The sequence below is a fragment of the Symphalangus syndactylus genome, chromosome 20 (genome assembly GCF_028878055.3).
Source record: "Symphalangus syndactylus isolate Jambi chromosome 20, NHGRI_mSymSyn1-v2.1_pri, whole genome shotgun sequence".
Taxonomy (NCBI): domain Eukaryota; kingdom Metazoa; phylum Chordata; class Mammalia; order Primates; family Hylobatidae; genus Symphalangus; species Symphalangus syndactylus.
This window is the reverse complement of record NC_072442.2, coordinates 62,971,283-62,984,873: the sequence shown is the minus strand read 5'-3', so window position 1 is coordinate 62,984,873 and position 13,591 is coordinate 62,971,283. Positions and strand designations below refer to the sequence as shown.

The following is a 13,591-nucleotide window of genomic DNA, read 5'->3' as shown; positions in this document are numbered from 1 at the left end:
TTTAAAACACAGCTCACAAGAATAACTTGCTCAAATATGGAGAAAACTCAATAGGGTTCAGGGAGGTTCTGGCAGTGTGCAGTGTGAAATAATCCTGAGTCCTTGCTGAACACAACTGTAGGCTTGAGTTATAAAGCACATTCCAAATTTTAAATAAAAGCATTTATTCAATAATTATAAAACAAAAATATTTAAAAAGATGAACAACCACACCAAAGGTCATCCAAAATGCCTTTTTATAAATTAGATAATGCTACCTGTTTTACAATATGGGTTTAAGCCTTCAATGGTGTTCAGTTCAGGTGTGAGTCAGCTCCTGGTGGTGTCAGAAGTTTACATGATTGCGGATATCATTGATTTGCTTCACCATTTCCCTTATGTGTTCACCCCTGTAAAATTGTAAAGTCACTCACTTTTGGAATTATAATAAACCATTTATATGGATTCTTAAGAATTTAAACTGGTAATGTTGAAATATCTAAGAACTGCTTTGCTAAAATTAACAGCTGAAGGTTTCAGGTGGATAACAATAGTGTTCACTATTCATTTAAGGTGGCAAACGGTGCAAGTACTGGAAATATTTTTGAACATAATTATTGTAAAATACCTTTGGCCACACAACAAAATCACGTTACTAGAAGGTCATCACTTTCAATCCTCCCACCATAGTCATTTCTTAAGTCCCTATGTATCATGTGGCTCTCGTCCCAGTAATTACTTGACATGCAAATACCAAGATTCAGGTTTCTATTAAGACAGGTTGATTCCGGCATACTCTAAAGGAAAAACTATCTCACAATAATAGCTGATTGGAAGTATTTACTTACTCCTCCTTCAGGATGGACTGAATGCACTTTCGCTGGTAGGCACTGAGAGTAATGGTGGGTTTTTGAAGACTCAACACCTTCTCCATCTTTTGCTGTTGATAGTCCTTTTTCATAGTAACCTTAAGTATCAAAATAGATATTTTGGCAGTGGTTTGCCACACATTTTCACAGTATCTATTTGAATCTGTTCTTTTTACATTTTTGTAAAATTTTCTGTAGAATAAGTGCTTTAAGAAAAATTACCAAATTTAGCTAGTTTAGATCTATTCCTACCTGTTTGATGGCATTGCCCAAATGTCGAAGTTGATCAGGTATCAGCTGTAATTCTTTCTTCATGTCTCGCTCACTATCAGAGAGAACTGGGAGCTCAGAGTGAAAACTGTGAAGTACTTTTTTCATCCTTTAGAAAACGCAAGGAAACATCTCAATTTAAGGTCTCTGCTCATTAGGAGAAACATAATCACAAGCTCATAATTCATGAATCTGGTGTTTCTGAAGCAGGCCCCATAGGAAGGGTTAGGGTAGAGCCTCATGTTTTCCCCAACATATACTTCAGAGAGGCAGGGGGATCAGTTCAATTCCGTAGGTATGTAAGCACCTGCCAATGCCCATTTTCTTAAATATCATTGTTAGTACCTGAGTAGGTAACTAAATGTTATATACAGCCCACTGACCTGTTCATGATATCCTCTTGTTTTTCTTTAGCTTCCTCATATTTGTCAGCTAAACGCTCAGCCATTTCCCGCAGACTTTTCCTAATGATGCAAGAAACAAGAGACTCTTGGGGTCCACACCTTGATGCTGAAACCAACTAATGTGGCTCAGCATCTTAGGGTGAGAATATGGTTTCAGTCTTACTGACCTATTGTATTCTTATTTTTGACACTTACTTCTCTTCTCGACAATAATTTAGATCTTCTAGTTGTTTCTTTTTTTGGTCACATAATAATTTGACCCTTGAAGAACAAAAAGAAATAGAGTTTACTCAGAAGCCAAGTTTAGGCTACCATACAGCATCAGCTACCAGCCAGGGATCAATGGTTTGTGAACACAGGACATCATACCTCCGCTGAATCTCCTCCTTTGCCAAGTCCTGTTTGAGAATGTACTGCTCTCTGAACACCTGCGTGGCTCTGCTGAGGAGCTGAAGGCATTCTTCAGGAGGAGGGGCTATGTCCTTTTCAGAAGCTCTTAAAAACAAAGTTTCTACCTTTATTTTCCTTAGCTGAGTAAAACAACTGAAAATAGCCTCAAGTCACAGGTGCTTTTTAAACTTTTTATATTTTTAATTTATTTATTTGAGATGGAGTCTTGCTCTGTCACCCAGGCTGGAGTGCAATGGTGCTATCTCGGCTCACTGCAACCTCCATCTCCCAGGTTCAAGCAATTCTCTTGCCTCAGCCTCTCGAGTAGCTGGGATTACAGGTGCCCACCACCACGCCTGGCTAATTATTGCATTTTTAGTAGAGACAGGGTTTCACCATGTTGACCAGACTGGTTTTGAACTCCTGACCTCAGGTGATCCGCCTGCCTGGGCCTCCCAAAGTGCTGGGGTTACAGCTGTGAGCCACCGTGCCCAGCCTAACTTCTTTTGAGACGAGTCTCGCTCTGTCACCCAGGCTGGAGTGCAGTGGTGCGATCTCGGCTCACTGCAACCTTTGCCTCCCAGGTTCAAGCGATTCTCCTGCCTCAGCCTCCCAAGTAGCTGGGACTACAGGCACCTGCCACCACGCCCAGCTAATTTTTTTTTTTTTGTATTTTTAGTAGAGACGGGGTTTTGCTGTGTTAGCCAGGATGGTCTCGATCTCCTGACCTCATGATCCACCCATTTTGGCCTCCCAAAGTGCTGGGATTACAGGCGTGAGCCACCACGCCCGGCCCAGCCTAACTTCTTTTTAAACACTTCCTGTTTATCATTCTCAGGTGCCAACTTACCCCCTGCTCCCCATTCACTAGCTGATTATATCCAGTTTCTTCCAAATCCATTACAGTAAAAAGTATATGAAACAGATGAGGACAGAAAGGATGCACAGTAATTATGGAGACAGAAGAGAACCCATTCATAAAACCACTATGCCCAAGGTTGCATACTTCAAAAATGCTGGATTGGCAACACTACGTTGCAAAATGCTTCTAATATGCTTTTCAAAGGAATCTGGGGTTTCAGCCAGAACACGGAGGGGAGACTCTGCCACTTCAACATCTTCTCGAGTACAAAGCAGGGGAGGAGACGCTGGATGGACTGTACTTCTGCAAAATAGATAAGTAAATTGAATTCTACCATGGAGTGATTTACTGTATTACAGGAAAGCAAAAACCACATTAATCCAGAACTTTCAGAATATAAAATAAAGTGTTACTTTTGTAAAAGTGCAAGAATGCATGTTTTCCACCTTGAAAAGGTCACTTTGGGAAGCTACACCCTTATTCTTCCAATGCCCCTAATTTGTCAAAGCATTTCTGACTGCCACTTCCAGTTCTTTTCTAAAAGATCAAGGCAGCACAAACACCTAGCATGGATTCTTGGCAAAGGACTTGAGAGCCAGTTTATAAGCCGGAGCTACAAACATAAATTACTTATTTGTTAGGTTTAGAGTTGATCAAAACCAATATTAAGCCAAGAAAGTGCTGTATATACCATATTGGGTCTATATAATTTCATTTCTAAAAACTATTCACTCAAGTGCAAATACTCAAACTTCAGAAAGAGCTTAAAAGATCTCACAAACTTTGGCAGCATGGCAGGTGACTTACCCTGAAGGCAACAATTCTAATGTGAATGTTTGGTTGGGCGCGGTGGCTCACGCCTGTAATCCCAGCACTTTGGGAGGCCGAAGCAAGTGGATCACTTGAGGTCAGGCGTTCAAGACCAGCCTGGCCAACGTGGTAAAACCCTGTCTCTACTAAAAACATAAAAATTAGCTGGGCGTGGTGGCACACATCTGTAATCCCAGCTACTTGGGTGGCTGAGGCATGAGAATCGCCCGAACCCAGGAGGCGGAGGTTGCAGTGAGCTGAGATCATACCACTGCACTCCAGCCTGGGTGACAGAGCGAGACTGTCTCAAAAAAAAAAAAAAAAGTAAAAGTTCATTAAATAGCATTACTTTATAGACAACTTGTATTTCAGGGAGTTGGCAGAAATACGATCTGAAAGTATCCAGATAATTGGCCTGGCACGGTGGCTCACACCTGTAATCCCAGCACTTTGGGAAGCCGAGGTGGGTGGATCACCTGAGGTCAGGAGTTCCAGGAGTTCAAGACCAGCCTGGCCAACAGGGCCAAACCTCATCTCTACTAAAAATATAAAAATTAGCTGGGCATATGGTGTGCACCTGTAATCCCAGCTACTAGGGAGGCTGAGGCAGGAGAATCACTTGAACCTGGGAGGCAGAGGTTGCAGTGAGCTGAGATTGTGCCACTGCCCTCCAGCTTGGGCAACACAGCAAACTCCGTCTCAAAAAAAAAAAAAAAAGTATCCAGACAATTGATGTTTATTTTTCCCCTTTGGGATTCATATTTATTCTGAAGTAAGCTAGTGTGACTAGATTTTATTTTACTAAATGTACTGTGGGTGTTTAAAAAGTATGCTGAGGCAACTGACAAGTAGGTAATTTTTTCTCAAGTGATTTTATTATTTTTGTTTGGTCTTGTTAGCTTTTAGTGCCTTCAGTGTACATAACACAAAAATTGATATTTATTTTTACATCCAGATAGTACAACTTAATCAAGCTTCAAAGACTATGGAAGATCCTCTAAGGACAGTAGACCACTGCCAGTATTAGGAATTTATGTCAGCATCCAGAGGTGCATGCTTTGAATGGACAAGGGGTGGGGGTGGTGTCTAGTGTTTGAAGCTCCAGTGACTTTTGTTTTTGGTACTCATATTCCTACATTTATGTAACTCAGAATGATCTTCCAGGGCTGTTGGAAAAGGAAGATAGTGATTATAGTTTAATTATCTGAGTTCCTTAAAGGAGCAAGGACTAAGAGTTCAGTTTTTTTTTTTTTTTTAAGACACAGGGTCTTGCTCTGTCACCCAGGCTGGAGTGCAGTGGCATGATCATGGTTCACTGCAGCCTAAAACTCCTGGGCTTAAGCAATCCTCTCACCTGAGCAGCTAGGACTACAGGTGTGTACCACCATGCCTGGCTAATTTTTTTGTTTTTTGTAGAGATGGGGGTCTCACTATTTTGCCCAGGCTGATCTCAAACTCTGGGCCTCCCAAAGCATTGGGATTACAGGCATGAACCACCACTGCACCCAGACTGAGTTCAGCTTTATTCCAGTTTACATATTCTACAATGTCCCTCAGGCTGGCAGAGATGGAGAAATTAAAGAGTATGAATATGGACTTCTGAGTCAATGAGACCTGCATCTGTACCCCAGCTCTATTTGTTACCTGTGACTTCAGCATTTACTAACCTCTCGATCCCTGTTTCCACTTTTATAAAATGGAAATGACAGTGCCTTCCTTACAGGGCTGCCCTGATGATTCCAGGAGGCAGTGCAGGTACGTGGCTTACTTCTGAGCTTGGCACATGGTTACAGTTTGATAATTATTACTCATCTCAATAATGGAATTTGGTATTCAATTTGTTTTTTTTTTTTTTTTTGAGACAGAGTCTTGCTCTGTCGCCCAGGCTGGAGTGCAGTGGCGCAATCTCGGTTCACTGCAAGCTCCGCCTCCCGGGTTCACGCCATTCTCCTGCCTCAGCCTCTCCGAGTAGCTGGGACTACAGGCACCCGCCACCACGCCCGGCTAATTTTTTGTATTTTTAGTAGAGACGGGGTTTCACCGTGGTCACGATCTCCTGACCTCGTGATCAGCCCGCCTCGGCCTCCCAAAGTGCTGGGATTACAAGCGTGAGCCACCGCGCCCGGCCTTCAATTTTAGTATTTTTTCCCCACACTCTGAAGAAAAGCTCCTGACTCTCAGCTAGGTGCAGGGGATGCCAGAAACCATACCTATAATGGAACCCTACAGAGATGATGGCAGGAACAGAAATATCCATCCTTCCAACCCTCAAGTCAGAAGCCAAAGCATAAACCACACATGTATAGCTTCAAGTTGGTTACTGAGTGCATTTTCCCAACTTAGATATTGCAGAATTAACGAGAGCTGTGTGGAGAATATAAAATGGGACGTACAATAACGGCCTTATGAGGCATTCATAGGTACTGGTGATGCAGATCATCGTGGGTCCCAGAATGTCAGGTACAATCCAAAATCCTCGAATTGGAGCTGGCTGCCTAGAAAAACACAGTCATAGTTAAATTACAAAGCAGCAAATGCAATGGAACCAAGAGTAAAGACATGACAGGTCCACGGCCTTCTCAGCCCTGGGCTGACAGTTGCCTGGGACATCCTATCAGTACCATAACCTCAAAAGTGGTGGCTTGGAAACCTTTAATACAGCTCCACACTAAAGTCTAGAGCCCATGTGACTAAGTCATTCAGAAATCCCTAACTGTAGAGTGGTGCTGACTGTAATCTCAAAAGTTACACGTTACACTGAAGATCTGTCTCTCCAACTTGCACATAAGCCCCAGCTATCTTTGTGTGCCTAGCCCAGTGTCTAACAAATTAAGTGCTTAGAAACTGTTGAATGAACAGAACTGCCAAGTCTCTCTCAATGAGGCCCAACGTCAATGTCACAGGAAATCACCTGGCATGCATCTCTCTCAGTCTTCCTTCCCACTTCAGTGCACACTGGAAACTGAGACCTCAGATGGGAACTGTCATTCTGCCAACATGCTCTCCTAACGGCTCCCATGCCCATCCCACCTGCATGCCTACAACACACATCTGCCCCGAATGCGGATGCCGCCTCCTCTCACACCTTCTGAAAATTGTACCATCAACTGTGTCGTTTCAAAATCTCCCTATTATCTACTTCCCCTCAGCTTGCAAACTCATGTCTCTTCCATTTAAAATATTCCCATTTCAATATAATGTCCAGTTCCCCTTAACCTATTCTTTCTCTCCATCCCTTTAGAACCAGCAGTCTTTAAACAGCAGTTGAAAACACTAGTTCCCCTTCCATAGCTCCCATTTACGTTTTTGGAGGAGACATGGAGATGGTATCTGGAAGGTTGTAAACTTTAACTTTTTATTATCAGTGTGAAATCTACACACTACTGGGCTATACACTATGTAACCAGTATCCAGGTCAAGAATCAGGACACTGCAGGGGGCCTCAGGGTTCCCATGTGACCCTCCCTGGTCATACCCTTTCACTCCCCAGAGAAGTAGCCACTACTCTGACATTCATAATATCATGTCCTTGCTTTGCTTTACAGTTTTCCTATCTATGTATTCATTCCTAGGCGACACTTTAATTTTATCTGTTTCTGAAATTGATATAAATGGGATTTTGGGGTTTTTTTGAAATAGGGTCTCACTCTGTTGCCCAGGCTGGAGTGCAGTGGAGCGATGATGACTCACTGCAGCCTTGACCTCGTGGGCTCAGACAATCCTTCCATCTCAGCCTCCTGTGGGCTCAGACAATCCTTCCATCTCAGCCTCCTGTGGGCTCAGACAATCCTTCCATCTCAGCCTCCTGTGGGCTCAGACAATCCTTCCATCTCAGCCTCCTGTGGGCTTAAACAATCCTTCCATCTCAGCCTCCCGTGGGCTCAGACACTCCTTCCGTCTCAGCCTCCCATGGGCTCAAACAATCCTTCTGTCTCAGCCTCCCGTGGGCTCAAACAATCCTTCCGTCTCAGCCTCCCGTGGGCTCAAACAATCTGTCCTTCTCAGCCTCCCGAGTGGCTGGGACCACAGGTACATGCTACCACACTGGCTAATTTTTGTTTGTTTGGGACAGAGTCACACTCTGTTGCCCCGGGCTGGAGTGCAGTGGCGTGATCTTGGCTGACTGCAACCTCCACCTCCCAGGGTCAAACGATTCTCCTGCCTCAGCCTCCTGAGTAGCTGGAATTACAGGTGCCCGCCACTACACCCAGCTAATTTTTTTTTTGTATTTTCAGTAGAGACGGGGTTTCACCATGTTGGCTAGTCTGGTCTTGAACTCCTGACCTAGTGATATGCCTGCCTCGGCCTCCCAAAGTGCTGGGATTATAGGCATGAGCCATGGCACCTGGCCTCAACTAGCTAATTTTTATATTTTTTTTTGTAAAGGGTCTCACTATGTTGCCCAGGCTGGTCTCAAACTCCTGGCCTCAAGTGATCCTCCTGCCTCACCCTAACAAAGTGCTGGGATTATAGGTATAAGCCACCATGCCCAGCCTACATGGGATTTTATTATGTATTTTCCTTGTTCACTTTTTTTTTTTTTTGAGATGGAGTCTTACTCTGTCGCCCAGACTGGACTGCAGTGGCGTGATCTCAGCTCACTGCAACCTCTGCTGCCTGGGTTCAAGCAATTCTCCTGCCTCAGCCTCCCGAGTAGCTGGGATTGCAGGCGCCTGCCACCGTGCCTGGCTAATTTTTGTAGTTTTTAGTAGAGATGGGGTTTCACCATCTTGGCCAGGCTGGTCTTGAACTCCTGACCTTGTGATCCACCCGCCTCGGTCTCCCAAAATGCTGGGATTACAGGCGTAAGCCACAGTGCCTGGTCTCACTGTTCATTTTTCACCCTGGTACAGTTTGCTATCCTTCTCATGCCCCACCAAGCGTTTTCCCTGTGGTCCTCTGTATTGCCAAACCTAGACTATGTCTATTTCTTAGTGTATGCTATTTGTCTCATGTCTGTGTATACTCCATGTCTAACAGAGTGCTTAGGAGATATCCAGTAATTGATGAACAGAATAAAGGGAGGTATCTAGAATACCTTCCAGGTTTCTATTGGGGATAACTGGGCTAATACGGCACCCTTCAGAAAAATGGGACATAGAGCAGATTTGGGAAGACAGAAGATGAGTTAAGGGGACATCTGGAGTTTTATGTTCCTATAGGATATCAAGTGGAGGAGCCCAATAGGCAGCTGGATATGTGAATCTGGAGTTCAGAATGGTTTGGGCTAGGGCAATATGGATGTGGGAACTGTCAGCACTGAAGCCATGATTATGGCAGAAGTTACTCAGGAAAGGACCGAGAAAGAGTAGAGAAGACCCAAGGAAAGAGTTGTGAGCATCACTTATAAGCAGTGAGTAGAGGCAGAGGAACCAGCCCAAGAAGGAAACTTGAGAAAAGGGCTGCTGGAGGGACTGAAGGAGAACCTGGAGGGACAGACATCAAGGATGCCAAGGAGAGTGTGTTTCAAAGAGGAGACATGGGCAACCACATCAAATAAACACAGCAATGCAGTGAAGGACAGACACAGTCTCTGCTCTCAAGAAACACATACATTCCAGTAGTGGTGACAGACATTAAAAAAATGCAAATATAAATAGTATAATATGTGCTACAAGGGAGAAGAGAATAGGAGAGCCCTAAGTTAGACTGGGGAGTCAAGGTTCTCTGTGAAGAAGTGGCATTAAGATAAGAAGGGTAGGGGTTAGCCAAGAGAAGACAGCAAGCTGGGGCTGGGGCTGGGGCTGGGGAAGGACCTTCCAGTCAGGAAACAGTATGTGGAGTGGCCCTGGAGCACGAGAAAGCTTCTGATGAGCAGGACACTCTGAGGGGAGAAGCATCATGTCTGCAACTTTCAAATGACTCAGCAGTGAATACTGTGGATGTGCGTGTAATGGATACAAACATATCTGAACTGCTGAAATGATTGTTTTCTGATATACAAGGGAGGGAGAGTCCTTACCTGCAGGGCAATGGCTTCGTACAAAGGATGTGTTCAACAAAGCATTTCTGTTCTGTAGAGAGTTCCTGTAAACTATCCTTATCTTCTTCATCTACCATGGAAGACATTATATAAATGAAATGATGCTTAGACAAGTCTCCAAATTAAAATGCTAATGATATTGGGTTAAATGCAATGAGGTTCTTGTCTGAAAACGCTGCTTCTCAAGTACTGTGCTTTTCTGACATAGGCATATGCTTTCCCAGGGGGGTCTAGATTTCCACCCCAAGAAGAAAAGTAGGATTTTCCTTGGTAATGTCTCTAAATGCAAAAATGTTTCACTAAGAACAGTGAAATCATTCTCTCCTAGGGTATTGCTTACCCACAGATTTTATTTTCATACAGGTTGAGTATCCTTTATCCAAAATGCTTGGGATCAGAAGTGTTTTGGATTTCGTATTTTTTTTTTTGGATTTTGGAATATGTGCATTATACTCAGCAGTTGAACATCTCTTATCTGAAAATCTAAAATCCTAAATGTTCCAATGAGCATTTCTGTTGAGTGTCATGACAGCCACTCAAAAACTCTGGTAGCTCACTCAGGTTCAAGGATGGAAAAAAGAAAAGTTTTGGATTTCAAATTTTCAGAGTAGGGATATTCAATTTGTAACCGCTTTTTTTTTTTTTTGGATGGAGTCTCCCTCTGTTGCCCAGGCTGGAGCGCAGTGGCCCAATCTCTGCTCAATGCAACCTCCGGCTTCTGGGTTTAAGTGATTCTCCTGCCTCAGCCTCCTGAGTAGCTGGGACTACAGGTGGACACCACCACGCCCAGGTTTTAGTAGTAGACAGGGTTTCATGATGTTGGCCAGACTGGTCTCGAACTCCTGAACTCAGGTGATCTACCTGCCTCAGCCTCCCAAAGTGCTGGGATTACAGGTGTGAGCCACCGCGCCTGGCTTGTAACAGCTTTTTGAAACGTAATTCACAGTACCATACAAGTCATCCATTTAAAGTATACCCATTAAAATACAATTCAGTAAGTTTAGTATAAGAATTGTATACCTGGCTGGGTGCGGTGGCTCATGCCTGTAATCCTCAGCACTTTGGGAGGCCAAGGCAGGTGGATCACCCGAGGTCAGGAGTTCAAGACCAGCCTGGCCAACATAGTGAGACGCTGTCTCTACTAAAAACACAAAAATTACCTGGACGTGGTGGTGGGCACCTGTAATCCCAGCTACTCGGGAGGCTGAGGCAGGAGAATTGCTTGAACCCAGGAGGCGGAGGTTGCGGTGAGCTGAGATCTTGCCATTGCACCCCAACCTAGGCAACAAGAGCGAAACTCCATTTAAAAAAAAAAAAAAATTGTGTACCTATCATTAACAATTTGGAATATTTTCATTTCCCCAAAAGAAACCCGCATAACCATTAGCAATCACTCCTCAGTTTCTACCAAACTTCCCAGACCTAGGCAACTAATCTACTTTCTGTCTCTGTAGATTTGTCTATTCTGGACATCTCATATAAACAGCCATACAGTTGTTTGTGACTGGCTTCTTTCACTTAGCATCTGTTCACAGTTCATCCATATTGGAGCATGTATCAGTACTTCATTCCTTTTTATTGTTGAATAATATTCTGTTGTATAGACACACCATATTTTATCTATCCATTCATCAGCTTATGGACACTTGGGTATGTGGCTTTTGGGCTATGCTGAATAATGCTGCTATGAACACTCATGTACCAGTATTTGTGTGGATACAGGTCTTCATTTCTCTTGGAAATATACTCAGGACTGGACTATCAGGTACATGGTAACTCTATGAATAATCATTTGAGGAACTGCCAGATTGTTTTCCAAAGACTGTACCATTTTACATTTCTATAAGCACTGTATAAAAGTCTCCATTTTTTTCCACATCCTCAACACTTGTTAATGTCCATCTTTTTCATTTTAGCTATACTACTGGATATGACGTGATACCTCACTGTGGTTTTGTATCTTATTTCCATAATGACTTATGATGATGTACATCTTTTTATATATATGCTATTTGCCCAACTGTATCAAATGCTAAGGGTTCTTTATATTGTTCTCCATACGAGTCCATTATCACACAAATATTTTCTCTCATTTTGTGGGCTGTTTTCCCTTTTGTAATAGTATTCTTGAAGGAAAAAAGATTTAAATTTTGATGGCCAGGCACGGTGGATCACACCTGTAATCCTAGCACTTTGGGAGGCTGAGGCGGGTGGATCATTTGAGCCCACGAGTTTGAGAAAGCTTTCAGAAAGGAAAACTGCTCTGCCAACTTAAGCCCAGTGAGAACCATGTAGGACTTCTAACCTACAAAACTGTCAGATAACAAATTTGCAATGTTTTCAGCCACTAAGTTTGTGATGATTTGCAACAGTAGCAGTAGAAAGCCAGTACAGAAAGGATTCAGTCTTTTTACCATTAAGCATTGTGTTGGTTGCAAGTTTTTCATAGATGAAAAATTTCCTCATTAGTTTGAGGAAGTTCCTTTCTATTAATAGTTTGTTGAGTATTTTTAACATGAAAGGCTGCTAGATTTTTTTTTTAACTCCTCTCACTGTGTGAATAATTGGTATTTTTTTTTTTTTTAAATTTTACTGACACGTACTTCTCGTACCATACAGTTTACCCATTGAACGTGTACAATTCATGGTCTCAGTATATTCACAGAGTGCGTAACTATCACCATCATCAATTGCAGGATAGTTTCATGACCCTGAAAAGAACCAGCAATCTATTTTGTTTCCATAGATTAGCCCACTCTGGACACCACATATCAATTGGATCACACAATATGTGGTGGTCTTTTGTGACTGGCTTCTTCTACTTAGCATAACTTTTTTTTTATTATTATTATACTTTAAGTTTTAGGGTACATGTGCACAATGTGCAGGTTTGTTATGTATGTATCCATGTGCCAGGTTGGTGTGCTGCACCCATTAACTCGTCATTTAGCATTAGGTATATCTCCTAATGCTCTCCCTCCCCCCTCCCCCATTAATTCTTTTTTTTAAATTTATTTTTTATTTTCATTTTTGAGACGGAGTCTTGCTCTGTCCCCCAGACTGGAGTGCAGTGGTGTGATCTCGGCTCAATACAGCAGTCTCCACCTCCCAGGTTCAAGTGATTCTCCTGTCTCAGCCTCCCGGAATAGCTGGGATTACAGGCATCTGCCACTATGCCTGGCTAATTTTTCTATTTTTTTTTTTTTTAGTAGAGACAGGGTTTCACCATTTTGACCAGGTTGGTCTTGAACTCCTAACCTCAAGTGATCTTGCCTGCCTCGGCCTCCAAAGTGCTGGGATTATAGGTGTAAGCCACTGCACCTGACCGGTATTAATTCTTTAAATGTGAATCCATGTGGTCCTTAGCTTTTCTTTTTGGATAGTTTTTATTACTAATCAATCTCTTTGTGTCAGTTTTTGTTTGTTTGTTTGTTTTGAGACGGAGTCTTGCTCTGTCTCCCAGGCTGGATTGCCGTGGCACGATATCGGCTCACTGCAACCTCCGCCTCCTGGGTTCAAGCAATTCTCCTGCCTCAGCCTCTGGAGTAGCAGGGATTATAGGCGCACACCACCATGCCTGGCTAATTTTTGTATTTTTAGTAGAGATGGGGTTTCACCATGTTGGCTAGACTGTTCTCAAACTCCCCTGACCTCGGGTGATCTGCATGCCTTGGCCTCCCAAAGTCCTGGGATTACAGGCGTGAGCCACCGTGCCCGGCCTAATTTTTTTTTTTTTGAGACGGAGTCTCGCTCTGTCGCCTGGGCTGGAGTGCAGTGGCATGATCTCGGCTCACTGCAACCTCCATCCTGGGTTCAAGCGACTCTCCTACCTCAGCCTTCCGAGTAGCTGGGACTACAGGTGTGTGCCACCACGCCCAGCTAATTTTTGTATTTTAAGTAGAGATGGGGTTTCACCATGTTGGTTGGCCAGGATGGTCTCAATCTCTTGACCTCATGATCTGCCCGCCTTGGCCTCCCAAAGTGCTGGGATTAGAGGCATGAGCCACCATGCCCAGCTTTTTTT

The 13,591-nt window shown here is 43.4% G+C and overlaps 1 protein-coding gene across 8 annotated transcripts in view; it reads right to left on the bottom strand.

Annotated features, from left to right (window-relative positions):
* NUP88 (nucleoporin 88) overlaps window positions 1–13,591 on the bottom strand; it is a 44,259-nt gene that overhangs the window by 7,630 nt on the left and 23,038 nt on the right. For 6 of the 8 annotated variants that reach the window (XM_055255777.2, XM_063629589.1, XM_063629590.1 and 3 more), the window contains 9 exons: window positions 9,547–9,637; window positions 5,978–6,079; window positions 2,919–3,077; window positions 1,892–2,017; window positions 1,718–1,783; window positions 1,502–1,582; window positions 1,101–1,227; window positions 828–946; window positions 148–389 (listed from right to left, as the gene is read on the bottom strand). In XM_055255777.2, the coding sequence (XP_055111752.1) occupies window positions 326–389; window positions 828–946; window positions 1,101–1,227; window positions 1,502–1,582; window positions 1,718–1,783; window positions 1,892–2,017; window positions 2,919–3,077; window positions 5,978–6,079; window positions 9,547–9,637 (935 nt within the window). In that variant the 3' untranslated portion in view covers window positions 148–325. Of the gene's footprint in view, window positions 1–147; window positions 390–827; window positions 947–1,100; window positions 1,228–1,501; window positions 1,583–1,717; window positions 1,784–1,891; window positions 2,066–2,918; window positions 3,078–5,977; window positions 6,080–9,546; window positions 9,638–13,591 lie in introns of those variants that run through there. The other 2 variants (XM_055255776.2, XM_055255778.2) reach the window with 2 other exon arrangements.